This window comes from Mchenga conophoros, linkage group LG6 (assembly GCF_057382185.1).
Source record: "Mchenga conophoros isolate Kocher_MC1m ecotype Shallow Benthic linkage group LG6, M_conophoros_male_GT1.1, whole genome shotgun sequence".
NCBI lineage: Eukaryota > Metazoa > Chordata > Actinopteri > Cichliformes > Cichlidae > Mchenga > Mchenga conophoros.
Genome location: NC_140531.1, coordinates 36,041,765 through 36,060,276, shown reverse-complemented (window position 1 = coordinate 36,060,276; position 18,512 = coordinate 36,041,765). Strand labels below are relative to the sequence as shown.

At 41.6% G+C, this 18,512-nt stretch overlaps 2 protein-coding genes and 1 long non-coding RNA gene across 21 annotated transcripts in view; 1 reads left to right on the top strand and 2 right to left on the bottom strand.

The window, feature by feature from the left end:
• The window catches only part of rgs12b (regulator of G protein signaling 12b), a 46,268-nt gene extending 45,212 nt beyond the window's left edge, over positions 1-1,056 (bottom strand). For 2 of the 10 annotated variants that reach the window (XM_085277836.1, XM_085277837.1), the window contains exon 1: positions 906-1,046. The gene's annotated coding sequence lies outside the window, so the exon portion shown is untranslated. The other 8 variants (XM_085277832.1, XM_085277835.1, XM_085277827.1 and 5 more) reach the window with 6 other exon arrangements.
• LOC146573194 (uncharacterized) lies at positions 323-6,401 on the top strand. The gene is made up of 3 exons (XR_014892792.1): positions 323-961; positions 5,200-5,423; positions 5,644-6,401. It is a non-coding gene; the product is annotated as an uncharacterized LOC146573194 (long non-coding RNA).
• The window catches only part of htt (huntingtin), a 31,236-nt gene continuing 15,035 nt past the window's right edge, over positions 2,312-18,512 (bottom strand). For 5 of the 10 annotated variants that reach the window (XM_085277816.1, XM_085277818.1, XM_085277819.1 and 2 more), the window contains 33 exons: positions 18,196-18,344; positions 17,956-18,092; positions 17,739-17,855; positions 17,474-17,596; positions 17,079-17,338; positions 16,796-16,938; positions 16,455-16,677; positions 16,175-16,316; positions 15,768-15,947; positions 15,429-15,605; positions 15,165-15,241; positions 14,660-14,795; positions 14,449-14,571; positions 14,013-14,220; positions 13,700-13,845; positions 13,385-13,562; positions 13,205-13,303; positions 12,874-13,058; positions 12,632-12,758; positions 12,382-12,485; positions 11,994-12,148; positions 11,759-11,898; positions 11,566-11,651; positions 11,295-11,425; positions 11,048-11,180; positions 10,657-10,812; positions 10,352-10,542; positions 9,478-9,592; positions 8,805-9,018; positions 6,886-7,099; positions 6,492-6,654; positions 5,875-6,035; positions 2,312-5,409 (listed from right to left, as the gene is read on the bottom strand). In XM_085277816.1, coding sequence (XP_085133942.1) covers positions 5,196-5,409; positions 5,875-6,035; positions 6,492-6,654; positions 6,886-7,099; positions 8,805-9,018; positions 9,478-9,592; positions 10,352-10,542; positions 10,657-10,812; positions 11,048-11,180; positions 11,295-11,425; positions 11,566-11,651; positions 11,759-11,898; positions 11,994-12,148; positions 12,382-12,485; positions 12,632-12,758; positions 12,874-13,058; positions 13,205-13,303; positions 13,385-13,562; positions 13,700-13,845; positions 14,013-14,220; positions 14,449-14,571; positions 14,660-14,795; positions 15,165-15,241; positions 15,429-15,605; positions 15,768-15,947; positions 16,175-16,316; positions 16,455-16,677; positions 16,796-16,938; positions 17,079-17,338; positions 17,474-17,596; positions 17,739-17,855; positions 17,956-18,092; positions 18,196-18,344 — 5,107 coding nt within the window. In that variant the 3' untranslated portion in view covers positions 2,312-5,195. The remainder of the gene's footprint in view (positions 5,410-5,874; positions 6,036-6,491; positions 6,655-6,885; positions 7,100-8,804; positions 9,019-9,477; positions 9,593-10,351; positions 10,543-10,656; positions 10,813-11,047; positions 11,181-11,294; positions 11,426-11,565; positions 11,652-11,758; positions 11,899-11,993; positions 12,149-12,381; positions 12,486-12,631; positions 12,759-12,873; positions 13,059-13,204; positions 13,304-13,384; positions 13,563-13,699; positions 13,846-14,012; positions 14,221-14,448; positions 14,572-14,659; positions 14,796-15,164; positions 15,242-15,428; positions 15,606-15,767; positions 15,948-16,174; positions 16,317-16,454; positions 16,678-16,795; positions 16,939-17,078; positions 17,339-17,473; positions 17,597-17,738; positions 17,856-17,955; positions 18,093-18,195; positions 18,345-18,512) is intronic. The other 5 variants (XM_085277820.1, XM_085277821.1, XM_085277825.1 and 2 more) reach the window with 2 other exon arrangements.

Sequence of the window (18,512 nt, the reverse complement as noted above, 5' to 3'; positions counted from 1 at the left end):
GATCACTGGAAGTTGGGAGGACACAGCCACACCTATAAAGTCACCAGTTCTGTCAGGTCTACAGAGACCCAGCCCAGCACACCTGTGCTGTGCAAAAACTTCACAACTTTCTCCTTTTTTCCCCCAAACAACTTTCGCTTTTGTTTACGTTAAATAAAAGCTCAGTGTGATAAATGTGAGCACATATGTTTTAACTCTTGTTAGAAGGACACTGACATTAGCTGGGACTAGCTGACGCGTTACCGTTAGTTTAGTTAGCTGTGCATGCTAGCAGAGTTATCCCTGCTTGAACAGTGCTGTGAGTTAACACCCCAAACAGCGCGTTTATTACTTTACGCTGAGAAACGCATGCTTCTTCTCAGCTTATGGAGTTACTGTAAGTTTTCTCTTTTTTTTTCTTGCCGTGACTCGCTGTTCAAAAGCGCATCCACCCGTGCTTAAACTGTAGTCCCGCCCCTCGATTTCCAGATCTTTGGAATGTCGGTGCGTAACCGTGGCAACGGCGGCGTACACAAACTTTCCCATCTTGTCATTGGCTACTCCAGTTGTCAATCGGATAGCGAACAGTTATGCGGACAAATTGACAAAAGTTAGATAGAGAAATCACAAATAATAAAAAAAAGTACTAACGGTAGACGATTCCACAGGTGTCAGAAACGCAGCGGGAGAGCGAACTCTGCAGCTGCTAGCTTGTTTAATCACGGGGAGTTTTATTGGAAGCACAGCAAATTATCTGTGTCTTTATAAGCAGAAAACAGCACGAAGCGAAAACAGCTGGCTGAAGTGGTTGTTAAAAAAAAAAGTAGGGATGGCTAAGTAAGAGGTGGATGCAGGTCTTTTTCATGTTCCGACAAAGATGTTTGGAGCAGACGGTTCACTCAACACGAGATTAACATCTGACTTACTTGTCGGTGTCCGGCGGTGATGCTCCCCGAGAAGTTTCCATAGTTGCGTAGCTAAGGTTAGTTGGGTAAACTCAGGGGCGATGGGTAAACAAAAGAAAAGGCTGCACCATCTGGCGAAGTAGCCTTAAGAGGAGGAGGACTGGAGGAGAGGGAGGTGTGTTTAGAGTGGGCAGCGGAGGAGGGTGTACAGATGATTGGAGGGGGGACTTTTAACAGCCGAAATGATACAGAATTAAAGTTCACCAACTTCGTAGCCATGTCATTTCATGTAAAAGTGCGATCCAGTTGATTGAACTTAACCAAAACCCGCAATATTGTGCAATTTGAACTAAACCAGCCAGAAATCTGCAAAAGTGTGGAGAAGTGTGCAATAAGCTAAACTATAACATCCAAATGCGTTCTAAACTGGAACAAGTTATAGTTCACTAAACTTAAAAAATAAAAGCTAAGGGTGGGTGTGGAGGGTGGAGGGGAGTGCACTCAGGATGTCTACATTTTAGAATCAACTGTCTTCACAAAGCACTGTATTTTTATTTTTTTAACCCAGAATTTATTAAATATTTAGCCTAAAAAGTATCCTGCTTATTAGTAATTAAATTTGAAGTTTAACAATGAATCCACCAATTTAAAAAAAAAAAAAAAAAAAAGATTACACATATAAAAGTATAATAGCTCTGACTGGAACAACTGGTTATAGCACACCAGACTTGTTGCTTTAATGCTTTAGGCTTCATCACATCTCAGTGTGGCTCCACTGATGTGCAAAAAGAAATGCCAAAAGAAGCCCCATCAGTTGTCAGCTACTACTCTTTCAGATGATGTGATGTAAACTTCAGCAATAAGAAGCATCTACAGTTGCTTAACACTTGTGCCATCCTGATTTCAGTGCTTCACAAACCATATGGCAGCTACCTAGTAATCCTGCTAATATCTTTTAATCAGGAACACCCATCTTAATGATGCTGTAAAATAAGAGCATGCTTTCATACAGTGTGGTCTATAAAAAGGAATTTTACTGCCTAGCTGAGAAAAGGAAATTGTACAAAATGTGATAACTTGACCGTGTAATCGGTCAGTTAATTTTACGGTGTGGACCTTCACATGAGCACATCTCTCAGTTACTTGTGTCCCCAGATTGGCTTGACCGCTTTGTGGTTAATTGAAGTTGGCTGGCAACAGCTTGTTCTATCTGGATAAGACGAGGACGAGGCAGAGCATTTTAAACGTCTGTCACCCAACAGGTTGATCGTGTTAGAGACAGACACACAAGGGGTCCTGTGGGTACAAAGCAGCCATGATTGTAATATTGTTATTTGCAAACACAGAGTACCTTTAGCTGGTTTACAGTCAGAGTTGTCATCCGTGACTTACAGCTCTCACTCAGCAAATCAAATCTCAGAACGGGGTTACATGTTTAAATAATTTATTTCTACAACAGATCATATGCAGTGATTAATCTCTTTGAAATATTAAAATTAACAAATACACAATCTCTTCCAGTCATATTTCTACAGGCAAATGTAAATAAAAGAGGGGAACACAAAAAAAAAAAAAGAAAAAGAAGAAAAAAAAAAAAAAAAAAAAAAAAAAAAAAAGATGTGGACACTTCAGGTTCTTTCAAAGATCCTGCCTGAAGAAAATGTAAAGAAAAGCATTTCATTTTCAGTCTACCACCTTTAGAATCAGGATTATGGGAAGTCGTTGCCAAATTTGTTTCAAAGCACGATTCTCAGCTTTATCCGAGAACAGTGACTACAATATTTTCTGAACGATTTATTCCTAATGTGGAACAAAATAAAGCCTTCACTAGAAGCGTTAAATCAGAGTAACATGAGCTTTGTTGACAGCCCCAAAGCCCATCTCCCCAAATCACAAAAGACCTCTGCATAATCGCATTATCCCCAGCAGGGGTCCCCTGCTCTTTTCCTTCCAGAGACTAGCTGAAAAATCTACATTTTATCAACCGCATTTTTGAGTTTTCTTTAAACGTCGAAAGTAGTGTGTAGATTAGAAAAAGACTTTTCCCATCATCTTTAATTACTTTCTCCCCACCCCAAGAATTCGAAATGACTTTGAAAGCAGGACTCATTTAGGCTCCTTTAATCTGCTTCAGCGAGGCCTCACATTGGAATTTCAACAGCTGCAGAGGACTCTGTCATTCATTGTGTGAATACATCATTTTCTCATGATCAAAGGAAACCAGTCACCAGCTTTAAGACTGGTGAGCGGTTACACATTTAGCATACAAATCACTGTGATGTTTACTTTTAATGTACTGCAGCACTCATTGCGTATAAAGAAAGCGTCTAACATCAACATCAAAAGAACTTTCTTTTTTCTCTTAGTTTTTTTTGTTTTTTTTAAGTGCCATGCGTATTTAATATTCTGCACAAAGACAATGAATAATGAAGTATTTACTGCTCTGAGACGAAACAATATTTTAAAGCTCAACAAAAAACAGACAAAGAACTCCTGCTGTGACGTGGCACCGCTATGCTACACTTCCTCATCTGTTGATTTGTCAAAGCTGCTGTTGGTCGCTAAGGTTACAAGGCTCCCTTTGGATTGTGTTGCATCTCTTCCACACAAGTCAACCGTACCCATGGAAATACAGTATTAAAGACAGAAAGAAAATAGCCATAATGCTAAGCATGCTTTCAAGCTTTCAGTGTATAAGACAAACATATTCAGTCTTTTATCTAAGGCAAGTGTATGTACAGAGTAACAAAGCCCAGCACACTCCCAGGCAGCTCGAGGTCAAGTCTTTAATAAAACACTAGAAGCTTGCAGCTTTCCGCATTCTGACGATTCTTCGCTAATTTTTCATTTTCTTCTGTGCTCGTGCGCGTTAGGACAAAAGAAAATGGCATCACATTATCTTACCGTCTAAGTCCTATCGTTTTTACAGTTCTCATTTCATCATGCACCATGGCTTTTATGTTGCTATACAATTACTTTTTACAAGATATGAAGGTGACTATTTTACGAGGACTGTAAATCACTTCCAGTCTTATTACAACAATAATATAGTCACATCTTACATCCTGAGAATTAACAAAGGTACAAGAAAAAGACAGGTGGAATCATTCAGGTGCACTGAGGAGCAAACAAGACTGCAATGAAAACCAACAAAACAACAACAACAAAAAGACTAGACAGACATAAGCAAGGTAATAAAAATCAAAAGGGAATCTTTTGCCCCCTCTGCTACTAGTTAAACAAAAGGAAAGAAATGAAGACAACATCACTGCAATTTTGATAATTTTGGTATTTTTCCATGCTTGACAGTTTCCGCTGTTATGTCAGTGCAGATATATGGAAATGTGGCCGAGCGCTGGTTATAAGTTAGGTACGTTTTTTCCCCTCCCTTACAAACAAAATCCATAAACACCTTCTGCTGGGACAAATTAAAACTGCAAAACCAATCCCCTGGGGGGGAAAAAGACCCCCCCCCCCCCAAAAAAAATAAACAGATGCACACACACACACACAAAAAAAAAAAAAAAACTATGGCTATTGGTGCTCATTCTTCCACCTAAAATATTTTTCTATTTAACTAAAGTGTGTGAATGACCACAAATAACTTAAACACATAAAGAAATGTACTCATCGACTTCAAGCAGGTGTTTCTGACTTTTACGTGTCAGCCCATTGTCAGCATCCTAACCAGACCTTAAGCACATGACTCACTGAAAAATAGATGCACTGAAACTTTAAATACTTTTCTATTTTTGTTTACTTTACTAACATCACAATACTCAATCCCCACAAGTTCCCACAGGAAAATAAACTCATCCAATTCTTTATTTGATGATCGTCATCGTTTTTTTTTTTTTACTAAATATCTCAAAAGGTGCTGAAAGGGAAGTGCTGAAGGTGCAGTCATGTCTCAAGGATTCATCTGAGGGGCCCGTTTGGGTTGTTGGGTGCAATCTCCACACAGATACAGAAGCTTGCTGTTCCTCGTCAGAGAATGCTCCTTTTACATTTAAACACACAGCCTAATATTGAATTCAGGTTGGGGTTTTTTTGTTTTTTTCCTCAACCTTTTAATACTCGCTCCACTGAATTTGTTGCCGTGGGTTCAGTAGTTCTACTTATCTCATTATCATTGAAAGGGCAAAAAGGGATGAAGCTACAGTAGTTTTTTCCTAATAAAACATTCTGTTCTTACCCTTAGTCACAATTCATCCAGGAATTATAAATAGAGATCTAATTTCTCACCCTACCACACCTCACTTGAAACCACTTTTCTCCGTGTGCTTCCATGCCCTTCTCTGTCTGTTGCCCTCAGAGTGATGTATCCTGATGGACTGACTGCAGACAGCCCAGCAGCTGGTAATAAGGGCTGCCTGGCGAGGCCACAGTCTCAAATACAGACTGGAAAGCTCTGCGGTCCAGCTCCTCGTCAATCTGATGCCGGTAGAAATCCATGGCCACCAGGCAGAACAGGTTAACATCCACCACCTCACTGGAGCCCATTCGGCTGATCACGTGTGGCAGTCTAGTTAAAAGCGGGTGGGTTAAGGACAACAGATCACACTGTCTGCAAGCATCAGCTAAGTTGTGCTGCATTCACGCGTGTGTGTGTAAAATATAGAAACTCTGAGTATATCAGAGTTTCTGATGGTAGTGAAAATGTTCTAAATATAATTATACAATGATTATTTTATGAGGCTTAAATCTATTAAACTGCTGATCATGCTGTCATTTCTCCTATCTCCTGCCCCCAATGCAGGTAACAAAACGACTGTGGATCAGAAGCTCACAAAAAGAAACTAAACTATAATTATTTGATCACAGTTCACAGAGTAAACTGTTTTACTAAAACATTAGAAATAATTAAAGTAAAGCGTTGTTACAAATCACTGCAACACTGAGACATCAGCTGCTGCTGCTTCTACCACCACCCAGCCACTCCGGTCCAGTCTCCTGCTTGTGAGATCTTTTACGTGGTATGTAAGGATACAGTGCTGAGATCCACTGGGAGGTGGAAGCAGACACAAAGAAGCAGGAGAGGCTCCACATGGCCATGGCCACTGGTGTCCTCTGAGTGAAGTTGGACAATGACAGGAGCACCCAGTCTCGCACCATAGAAGACTGGCCTGTAGCGTGGAGTGTCTGGAAAACCTGCATATGAGAGCACAGGAATAGGAAATTTTTAAAAAGTTGGCGTTCTGTTACATTTCCAGCATGAAGTGGTTTTTGAAATCTGTGTCTGTAAATTACAAAGATCTGAAATAAAGAATGAGTATGCAAGATTTATACTTTATAATGAAAGGTTAACTTTTCAATATAATGCATCCTTGACTCATTGCTCTCACTCGAATTCAAGTGTTACTAACTGCGCTGAAATCTACCTTGATTTACATTTTTGGGAAAATAACAAGAACTCACTGTATTTGTTCCAGTGTGATTTTGTAAATAGGACAATGGGATGTGAAAAACAGTTATAGTGCAGCACTTGTGTGACCAAAGAAATAAATTAAACAACTAAAAGCCTGATGTTCAAGATTTTCGTTTTTTAAAAATGTAAACATTTTGCTTGTTTTGTTGATGTGAATGTACTCGTGTTCTGCTGCTGACCTTGTAGACGACTGTCGCCATGAATTGCGGATAAGGCTGCTGATTAGACAGGAACTCTCCTATGACCTTGTTCATGACGTCCTGTGGCGGAAAGAAGTCATCCAGAAACTGTGGCAGAATCCTGGACACCACACGAGCCTCACTGGGTAAACCCTTCCTAATCCTACAAACAGGAAACACCAGAAGAAGAGCAAATCAAGATCAAGACTGATCAACAATCTGATCATTTTTTAAAGTAATAAACTAACAAAAGATTTTTTTTAAAGTTTCATCTTTCCAACTACAAAAGCTATTTGTATGATGGCAGGTGTGTGTGTGTGTGTGTGTGTGTGTGTGTGTGTGTGTGTGTGTGTGTGTGTGTGTGTGTGTGTGTCAGAGTGTAGCAGCAGTGTACCTGTCAAAGAGCACAGAGACCCTCTCCATGGCAACAATGATTGACTCGCTGTCTGGGGCCTGAGGATCAGAATGGGCGGGGCGGCTGGCAGGACTGGCTTTCTCCTTGCCTGAAGAGAAACCAACATGACCCGCCGTGACGCCCACCGCCTCCGATACAGCAGAGTCAACCTGACCTCTAACCCCTGTCACGTCTGAACCCGACGTAAGCACAGCTGAGAAGACGAGAAGGGGGGTGGCACCGGTTGAACCAGTGGGGCAAAGGTTAGAGCGGAAGTCGGGAAACTCATATCACAAGATTCAGATCAGAATTTTGTTCATCTCAAACAGAAAATTTGTTAATTTATGGGCGCTACTTTAAGTCAAATTACATTCTTAAGTTTTTTTCTGTAAGTGACTGGTGTTTAAATGATTTGAGGGAATTTAAATGCCATGCTTCCTGGGTACTCACTGCTGTGGCCCAAATGTGCTTCAGTTTGTACATACAGCACAGAGGGATATACAAAAATTTATTGAACCAGTTTACATTTTAAAGAGCTGGGGTTTTGTCAAGGAATTTGCTGGCTAGCCTAAGCAACAGAACTTCATATTAGTGTATTAGCATAAAGACGAGGGCACGCTAAGAGCTGGTAGAGTTAGTAAGGTCCAGCGTAAGGGTTAGAGGTAGGTATACCAGAAGTACAGTTTGGATAACATCTATTACATGCAGGAAGCAAGCGGGTGTACAAGCGTTATGCTCAAAATGAAGTACTGCCAAGTTTTAAAATGCAGTTATGCTGTAATAGAGACATAATGAATGAAATCACTAACAAAAGGTATGCTGTGATTCTTAGTGAGAATGTGTTAGTAGTGGTAGCAAGTGTAAAGAGGCCACAGGTAAAGAGCACAATGCAAAACTGCTGGTGTATTTGTAATGATTCGGTTTCAGATAAGGGATGAAGTGAACCCAGTAAACATTTTAATTACAGAATTAGCGCTGCTGTTTTGGACACTAGAAACACGTTTTCTTTCACTCTACTTGAGCTCACTATCTCAGTAATAGCACCGCCTCTTTGCTCTTTACAGTGTTAAACAGACTCTTGCTCAACGTTACACTGTGCTAGCGTCATAATCACTGCTGCTGTGTTATCAGTGCTTTTGTTTAAAACTGGGGCCTGCGTGGGCTTAATGTTGTCGGACTCTTTATTCATACGTTGCTCCTAAATACATTTGTATCACGTTATCAACGTTTACATCATTTAACACATCAGCACGCTACTATGCCGTGCTTTAAATGAAGCATCGAAGCCCAAAAGGAATTTGTGTCATTATTCAAATTACTTGATGAATTGTTGCTGCCCTATTATATACATATACACAGACCACCAACAACAATACGAGGTGCTTGCTAAAGCAGCATGCACAGTCATTCATAAGTTTGTCAGTTAGCCATTTACTAGGCTTAGAGACAGCTATGCATTCCTCTCCACTTTTAGCCTATAGATTATTAATACTTGATCAATTAGATCCCTCTACATTCTTGTTTTCTAACTGACTATCGCAAAGGCAAATCATTTGTATGTGGGGTATGGGGTCTGACTCTTTGAGGGGGACAGTACACATTACATAATGTTAGTAAGAAGAGGGTCAAGGATTAGTCCGGAGGGATTAAATGGGGGGGGGGAAAAGCTCACTGTGGCAAAGCATTTAAGTAGGAAACTTAAAGACCTGCAAGTTTATCTGTTTCTTTGAAAAGACCTGATGCAAAGTATTACATCAGAGTTAGCCAGCTAGCTTGATGCTATAGCAGGTTTGGAGTTGCTTGGGAATGCAGCAGCACTAACACCAGTCCTAATTGTGCATACCAGTGATTAAGCCAGGATGCCAGCAACACATTTTTGATGACGTTAAAGTTAGCAGTCATGTTAAAGCCTTGCTTACCAGTATACATGCAGGTAAGCATGAGGCCCAGAGCAGCCATGGCTCTGTGTGGAGATGGCATGTTGACTCTATCCACGCTGAGTTTGACCAGCGCTTCACCGTCCATCCGTGACAACTGCTCTGACAGAAGGAGGCGCTCAAGACCACGAAGCACGCAGTGATAGATGATGGAGGGAGTGGAGTCCTCGCTGGCTGACACCATCACGCCACATAACTAGAAGACAAAGATGAGGAAGAAGACGTTATTAGAAAGTGCAAAAGATAAAGGACATATGGCACTAAATCAAAATACTTTTTTTCCCCTTCAAGATGCTTAAATATATATATTTTATGTTTTTGCTTTCATTTTATTGTGCAATATGTGAGCTTCCTGCAGCCATTTTCACTTCTGAACTCTGGACAGCATCAGGAGAATCAGATCAGGACACAGGAAGGAGGTCTGCTTCTTGTTCTCACTACAGGAAATACTCTGGTTTAAGCAAGGATGCTGCCTGGAGAGAGCGTGCAGGTGGCAGAATACATGACATCCTCTCAACAGAGGTCAATGTGCCACACAATTTCCTCCATGCTCACATGTGCAGTCAGACATCAGTCAGACTTTGTACTTCAGAGCTAGCAGGGTAAACATCATTTACTGCCCAGCTGTCAGATAATTTGATTTATTTTACTTTACCTGTATTATTCCAGCCATAAATTCAGCTCCCACATCTAAAGGATAGTTCTCCATCATGTAGAAAGCCACTGCACACATCACCAACACATGCTGCTGGTTATGCAGGTTCACACAGCTGCAGAATAGAGATGGGCGACACACAGCAAGTAGAAAAAAATCATTATAATTAAACAGAAAAATATACATTCCAGTGGCTACAGATGAATGCCAACATAACGTAAATGACAGCATAAAGTGTTAATAAGATGCTGGGCTAGAACAGCTTCAGTAACAACAATCTCTGTAACTCCAGAAGTGTTTCCGCAATGGTGAGAGTTCTAGCTAAAACGCAGGTCCAAAACATCCCATAGTTGGAAGACCTGCTGGCAGCAAATGCTACAGCGTGTGATTCATACCATTTCTATACTCCAACCTGTCAGTGATCCTAGAATGCCCCATTGTCATTCTGGAAGACAACACACACGTTATCCCATGAAGCATTTCTATCTTAAAGGTGATCACTTAGTATTAATCTCCTTTCGGTCTACAGATGGATTTAACCCTGCAAGCAACTTGGTGCATTTAGCAAAACAGATACCCTCCCAGTAGGAGGTCAAGAGTTCAGGTTTTCCTCTTAATCCGCCACTGTCTGTATTTATCTGAAATGTAAAAAGCAGCATCTAAGGGCCAACAGTTGCACTGCACTCTTGGTTCCATCGCTGTATTAAGCTGGATGAAAACTAATTAATTCGCAGATCCTCTTACAGAGGAGGAAGGTGGGGTGGTCACACACACTGACATTAGACACATTAGTTCCCAAGGCTCTTTCATCACTTAAGCTCATTAGAAGATGAGTTAAGGTCAACGTCTGCACAGGCATGACATTTATACTCACTGAGCAACAGCCTTGAGGTTCGATAGAAGGTACTCAGAGACTGTGGGGATGAGCTGTTTAGCTGTGTCATCCAGAAGGTCACATTCCAACACATAGAGCACCCCATGCAGGGCTCCCATGCGGCTGGGAAGGTGAGTGCTGCGCAGGGTCGTCTCCAAAAGGCGACACACGGGCTCGGCTATTACCTTGTCCTATAAACGTAAATTTAAAAGTTTTATATAGTGGGAGCAGTGGCGTACTGTTATATTGATAACTCAAACACATCTTGAACCATCTCAGGTTCCATCACACACAGCTCCTCTCACCATGCCCAAAACAGCTGCTGCCTTGCAGATGGCCGGCACAAGGTACTGATTCAAGATCTCATCCTCGGGTGGATGGTGCTTCTGCAGCTCCATCAGGGTGGAGAACATCATATCAAACTGATTCCTTTCTGTGAACAGATCTGACACTGCCAGCAGCTACAGGGAAGGACAAGAGTGTACAATCAGCGGACAGAGTAAGCATGGCTCTGGTCTCAGGCTCATTTCGAGCTGCCAGAACAGACAAGGCGGCATACATTTTAATATGTCTAAATTAAAAAGTAAAGTTTCACCTAAGTGTATTCTGTCACATCAGTGAAGGACAGTCTACTGGTCTTTAAGATCAGATATTTAGGCGAATACGTTTTAACTAAGCACATGCATCATATCTCACCGATCGGACCACTTCACTGACGAGGATGGTTGGGGTTCTCCTGTTACTTGGAGAGCTGGGGATCAGCCACTGGCTGTAGAGCTCCAGGAGAAACTGAGAACATGAATGAATATCCACGCCTGCACGGTGTTTTCTGAGAGAAACACAAACAGTCAATTAGAGTGTCTCATCTTAACTTACAACAAGATGCCTCCTGTGCACTGAAGGACTGTGTACACGTATGTAATGTTGTGTTTATTTGACTAACCTAGAGTTTATAGGAGATAAAGGTGGGGAGGTGGGCGCCGGAGTGTCTGCCTCATCTTCTTCATCCTCACCCCACTCTTCCTCCCTGAGAGGCGTGATGTTGTTACCCAACCACACTGAATGGATGGAGACCTGGAGAGTGACATGCCAAGTTAAAAAAAAAACCCAAACATATTTGTTCATAATGTTAAAAAAAAAAAGAAGAACTGTTGCACTGCTGACAACGTATACATTGTTCCTAACAACAGTTTACCCTTTCCTATGATTCCTACCTGCCCCAGTTTGTATTCCATGTTGCCCATCTCCCTCTCTGTGTTGATCTGAAGGAGCAGTTTCTCATGGCTGATCAGCGTACCTGCTGAAACAAATAAGTCAAGCAGTTACTTTACAAATACATTTTAAGAAGTGGTTGATGAAATGAACAAGCTGAGGCTAATGAGAGTGTGACTGCACTTTTTCTATTACCTGCAGAAGCTGCTGATAGTGAGGGCACAGGATCCCAGGCATGGTATGGGTGGTATGTATGGACGTTGTCCCTTTTTGACACAAGCGCTTGAATCTCTCTCTCCACCTCACCTCTAATCACTGCAAGTTTCCTTCCAAACCTGAGCATAAACATTAGCAAAAGGGTAAAAAAATCTGTCTGTCACTTGCTCATTTTAGGCAGCTGCACAGTTACAAATATTAGAACCATAACTACCGTGTTTCCAGGGCTTTTAGGCTCTTGTTGCGAGGCTGCTGTTCCAGACAGCTAACTGCTGGGTTGCCAGGAGTGGGAAGGGTCATGGCACTCAGCACCAGGCTGGTGATGGCTTGCACTGCTAACACATTCAACTGGGTACGCTCCAAGTCCTCCTAGAGAAAAACAAATAAGAAAGACATGCAATAAGACGGCAACAGATGTATTATCTTTTTGCAAGGCATCATAATATTTAGAGCATGTGCTAAATGACACATGACAAAAATATAGACTATTACATACTCCAATATAAACAAATAGTTCAGTCCATATGAGCATGCTGCAAAGTTTGTACTTCCATAAATCTTTCTTCCCAGTAACATTTCTAGAGTTCAAGTTGTGTGCATACCTCCTGTTGCGGGTCCTCCTCCTGGTCTTTAGTGATGGGTTGGGTGACCAGCACCCCTAGTAGAGTAGCCCAGGTCTCCTCAAATTGAGTCCTGCTGCTCCAGCCTGAACAACCAAAAACCCACACAGATGCTTAATGCATAGGGTTTTTTTTAAAAACAAAAAAATGTATACTTAAAAAAATAATGTAATTTAAAAAAATGAAAGCATCATCGATGTGATAAGAATGGACTGATTGTATGTTTCTGTACCCAACGTATTGATACGGTAAAGAAACTCTCTGAAGACATCCTTTTCCTGAAGGAAGTCCACAGGGATCTCAGGCAGCGTTGTGCCGAACTCTCCTCCTGGCTGAGGGGACCAGCCCAGTTTCCAAACCTAAACCACAAAGACAGAGCATATAAACAGGTTTTTTTTAAAAAGAAGAAGAAATGGATTTTAATTATGTGTTAAATTCAGTTACCTACTGGCACAACTTCTTTCAAAAACTCACCAGTGGAGGTACTCTGGTGTAGCTGTTGACCAGAGGAAGCCGAGACAGACTGATAACAATGTTGCGCAATGTTGGTGTGAGAAAAGTGGGTAAAATGGAGTTTCTACGATGACCAAGCGAAAGGATGCTCGGCAGACCCTCCACCAGCTCAGCCATGATCTCACATGCTTGCCACTCACACATGTCTGTAACACAAAGACTTAAATGTTACCCTAAGGCTTTCATCTGAGAAGAATTACTCACAACAACACCAACAAAAAAGATGACTGCAATAATAAAACTAGATGAAACAACCCTGAACTTTAACTCAGTGTCTAATTAAGATTCTTACGGTCAGCATGTGCTGCATCCACTTGGTCTCCATCATCTTTTTCTCCTTTTGCCATTTTCTTCTCTTGATGCAGCAACTGGTCACCAGGACTCACAGCCACTGCAAGGGAAAGGCGAAAGTGTTTTAACTAGCAAAGATATTACAAAAAAGTGCAAGAATGCATCTTTCTGCTTTGATTACCTGCAACAATAATAAGGCGAAGGCAGTAAATGAGGGAGCAGGTATGGGTGGTGTACTCTGGGGTGGAGAGCTTGTTCCAGACGCAGGGCTGCTGCAACGCCAGACACAGGCAAGAAAGTGCCCACTGCAAGTCCACGCTCAGGGGCAGCCGGTCCTGGAGCAGACGCCACACTACAACCTGTGTAACCATGATGTCACATTCACAAAGGTTTAAGACAGTTGTAAAGAAATCAAAGGTTGTGCAAAGCAGTCATATCATACTAATTTGACATGGTCTTCAAGCTTTAATTTTCTGAAATCAAATCAGTCGTTTACCTCAGTGGCAGTGCAGGTGAAGGTGGTGATGAGGTGCTCCTTGTCTGAGGGAATATGTAGTGAAGAAGGGAGCTGGCTCACACTTAGCAGGTATTGAGATAGTGCTCTACAGAGTGACAAAACTCTGGGGTAGAACCCTGGTTCATCTGAAACATACGGTAAAGAATTTAGGAAAATAATGAATCAAAACTTTATTTTGAATTAAATTTAATTAAAAGACTCCAGTGAACAAAAACCCAGACAGAACAGATACTTGTGGGGTTTTTTTGCTAACTTTTTTCTAATGCATTTTTCCCCTCCTTCCCAGTCTCACCATACACATCACCCAGCTGGTCCCAGTAGGGCTGGGGTTGGGACGGTGGCAGAAAAGACTGGTGAGGTGCAGGAAGTGACCCAGTGACCCCTGCTAGTTGTTCGAGGGTCACCTGCAGCGCTGTCTCCAACAAAAGTGACCCCTGACCGCGTGCTAACCGCTGCATTCCCATACTCAAGCATGGACAGAGAAGGCTTAGATTGAACTCCTGGGGGAAAAAAATGACAGAATTCCAGGTTCATTTGTGAAATCCTAAAAAAAAAAAAAAAAAAAAAAAAAAAAAGCCCTAATATACAGGAATTGACATATTTAAGATTTTTTTTTATCATCACTGTGGGCTAATGTTTGCGCACTGGAGCGCCAATGTGTCTGGATGCTTCTATTATGCAGATGATAAAATTTAAGTGCATAATAAGACAGTGTGTACGTTCTTTACCTTGCAGCTCATGACACTGAAGAGATCAGCAGGAGGTAGTTTGGTAAGAAGTTCTGTCGTCTCCAACAGGGAAACATCTCCACGGAGACAGCACTGAGACTTCACCAGAGCCACATACCACTCCTAAAATCAAACAAACAAACGGGTAAACAGATGGTCTGCACAGTCTGACAAACCTGGATTATTAGATTCATCAAGTCTAGTTCCTCACCTTGTCTGCAATGACCAACTCAGGAGCGGGCGGAGGATCCCCGTCCAAGGGATGTGATGTCACTGGAGGAGTGGGACTGCTTGTGTCAACAACAGTGGCTCTGAACCTGTCCAGCAGGGAGTAGAACCTCTGATGTCTGGGACAGAAATAACCAAACAAAAAAATTTACAATTTAAAAAATAAATCAATCAATCAATTAAAATTTGTTTTTAGTTAACATATGGATATAAGAACCTGCAGATTCAGTACAGCCCTCTCAATAACCTACTGGGTAAATTAACTCAACACATATCACATTTTAGTTTGTGTGCATTATTTGGGAAATCCAAACAACATACAATTCCTCAGTCTATCCTTTCAATGTGGTCTGAACAGGTGACTAATCCAAGGGCAAAACTAATTTCAACAGGCACAAAAAAAAAAAAAAAAAAAAAAAATCACACTTAAAACAAAAATACAAACTGTGGGGTAGCTCTCAAAATGGCTGCAGTACACAAGGTTTTACCTCTGAGCTAAACCACTGTTCTGGAGATATTCTTGGATCCTATCCAGTTCCTCCACAGGAAGCTGTGCTATGCTGTTCTGAAGGGTGAAAGAATGAACACAATCAGGGTTTTTAAACACACAAAAAGTTTGACTTTAACAGTTCTTCCCATCTGATCACTTTAAAATTCGAGAACAGGTCCCAAATTGGACCGGGAAAAACATAAGAAACATGTTCAGCTTTTAGATGCACTTCCAATGAAATACACACTTTACTAAAACGTACCTGTAAGGTCTCAGCCAGCAACATCTCTACCCTGCGACACGCCAGTGTGTCCACCATGCGAGCCAAAACGCGAAAGGGTGTATTAAGAAGCTTGTCAACATATAGCATCAGTAGAGATCCAGACTGACTAAGGTGGATGCCTTCCAAACACTGCAAGGTCTTTTTCAACATGGTAGGCTACAAAGACGAAGAGAACAAGATAGTAAGGGAGGGCAGTGGGGCATGAAATGAGTAAGATGCAGGGACGGGGAAGAAAGATAAATTGAGAATTAAAAAACAAAATAAAAATTTCAACCAGGTAGTCAAGAGATTAGAAAGATGAATAGGATGTCATCTTACAGTAGTGAGGTTGTCACAGCGGGATTGGATGGCCTGGATGAAGAGGCCACTGGCAGCAGAGTTGCGGTGGACAGCACTTATGAAGTCCTGCACTGGCGGCTCATGGGAAAGGCTGATGAGGTCACGAACATGATTGACAATCAGCCAGGTGAGATGCTCCGAGTCATGGAGATTCTGACACTACAAAGGTGAGAAAAAAAACAATGCTTTTATTATGTAAAGCACTTACAAATCTAATTTACTTTTGCTCATTAGTGTTTTGAGATTTAAATATTGTTCTTCATAGATAGTAAAGAGCAAATATATCCAAATGTAATTTTCAACATGTTTTCTAGCTGAGAATAGTATATCGTGATCTATGTATAATTTATCCCAACAGTATGGTCCCATATTCTTAGTAATCTTACCACATAGTCACAGAAGAGGATTACAGCTCCCCTGCGTACAATCTCTCTGTTAACCATTGCTAACTGGGACTCAGGCTTGTCCTCTTCACCTTCCCCTGAGGAATGAGGGCTCAGCAGCTTTGTGGATGAGAGACTGTGTCGTCTGATAAAAAGAAAACAAAGCACAGTTTTAAAAGGGAGAGTTTTTCCTCATTTTATATCCTCATTGACTCATTTATAATAATTAAAAAGTGCACACAAATACACCTGACCCCAGTCAATCCCCTCGCACTGTTCTTACCTGGGTGTCTGATGAACCTCAGCCCACCAAGAGTAGTTGGTGTAGTTAATGATGAGAAGAACTTGGCACCAGAGGAGCACAAGGGATGGGTGGGTGGTGATGAGGCACTGTACCATGCTGTTCAGACCTTCTAAGGGGTAGAAGAGGTTGGCCTCTGTGACTGTCTGTCCATTCTCACCCTTCAGGAGACGGCTGGCTGCAGCTGTGATCCTGCGAAACATTCCTAGGAGGGAACAGAAATGAAAAATAGGTAAAAGAACTTAATCTGAATTATATTTGATATATTATTTTTAAAATATCATTATGGGAGTTTGTGCATTTCCCAGATTTTACATGCTTACCACTTTTGAAGACATGTATGAGACACATGAGCAGCGTGCCCAGCTGCTGGCAGTAGAAGGTGTGCTGCTGCTCAGTGATCTCTACTTTAACCTGCCTGGTTGAAATGTCATCCAACAACACACCTACAAGCTGGAGAAGGAATCTAGATGGGAGGTGCAAAAGAGAGAAGTGAAAGAAAGTAAAAAGGCAAGAAGAGTTAGACCCTTGGAGGCAATCTGGTAGCTGAGAAAACAGAGCAGAATAGAAACCTTTCTCAGCCTGTTAAAGACAGTAAATAATAACCTGGCAAATGTTTCCTCAGGTGGAGCCTTTTGCGTTTCACCATTAGTTTCCTGTTTGTAGATTGTGTCAGCAGCAGGCGGGTCGTTTGGGGAGGGGCTATGCTGATGCAGGCGGCGGATAGCGTGGCAAGAGAGGAGATTTGGAGAGAGTGCCAGCTCATGGACACGGGAAAGCACAATGTCTTCAGTGGACTGCGAGACCAGTACCCTAAGCACTGCCAGGATACCAGATACCCACAGCTGGACTGTAGCTACAGATGCCTGCAAGAACCAATGTCAGATTTCACATCAAATCTTACCTTTTCCTGTTTTTTTTTGTTTTTTTTTTAATAAATCAGTCACTTAAAAACTAGAGGAATTGTGAAAAAGTGCACACTATCTGATGAGATGTCTCACCATGGTGGCTGGGATGGTGAACATACTCTTGAGCAGCATGTCAACAGGTCTGAGAGAGGAGGGTGCCACCGTCTCAAACAGAGTGTTTAATACTCCTAATGCCTCTGGAGAGTCCAGATGCATCTGTGTAGACCAAACATAAAAATATGCTTACTGAAACAAACAGAAATTGCCTGATCACGCATCTGTATAAATTACTGCAAAAATCAGTTGGCTTTAACCATCAAGGTTAACCCAACATATAAACTTGCAAACAATTTCCTACCTGCTGCTTGGCAATCATGGGAAGTATGACGTCTGCAATCTGTCTGGATAATCTCTTCCACTTGTCTTCATTCTCTTTGTGACACTGCTGCAGTACAAGAATGAACATCTCCAACACCTGCAGCAGACACATGAAAGCATGAGCAAGGCAGAAAACAAGTGGGTTGAATATCTGATGATGTAGCATGCTGTGTCTCTGCATCTACTTGTAAACATACCTGATGGTACTGCACAAGTCTTAGCAGCATGGAGACCACAACTTCTTTCTGTGTATCCAGCTCCTTGCCTGCATCAGCTTTGTTTGAGCCCCTCAAGACAAACAGATCGTGAACTATAGGCTGCAAGGCTGGGATGGCTGTAGACGAAGCAGAAAAGTGTAAATGTAACCATCAACAAGAAAACCTTTGGAAGTTAAAAGAGGAATTAAAAATTATATAAGTCATATGCATTCCTCTCACCATGTGTGACAGCTTTTCTGCCACTTGCCATAATGCCATCACACAGCTGGATGATCTTGGGAATGCTGATAATCTGCTTGGAGTGGTAGCGTTCATAAGACAGCAGCACCAGGAAGAAAAAGATGTTGGGAATGATGGCCTCTGAATCTCTGTAAGTGATGCAAACAGTTATTTTATTTCCCAGGAAACATATGTAACAAGCTTTTAAATAAATAAATACATACACACACACACACACACACACACACACACACACACACACACACACACACACATATATATACACACACACACGAGAAATCTGAAATTTTTACTGA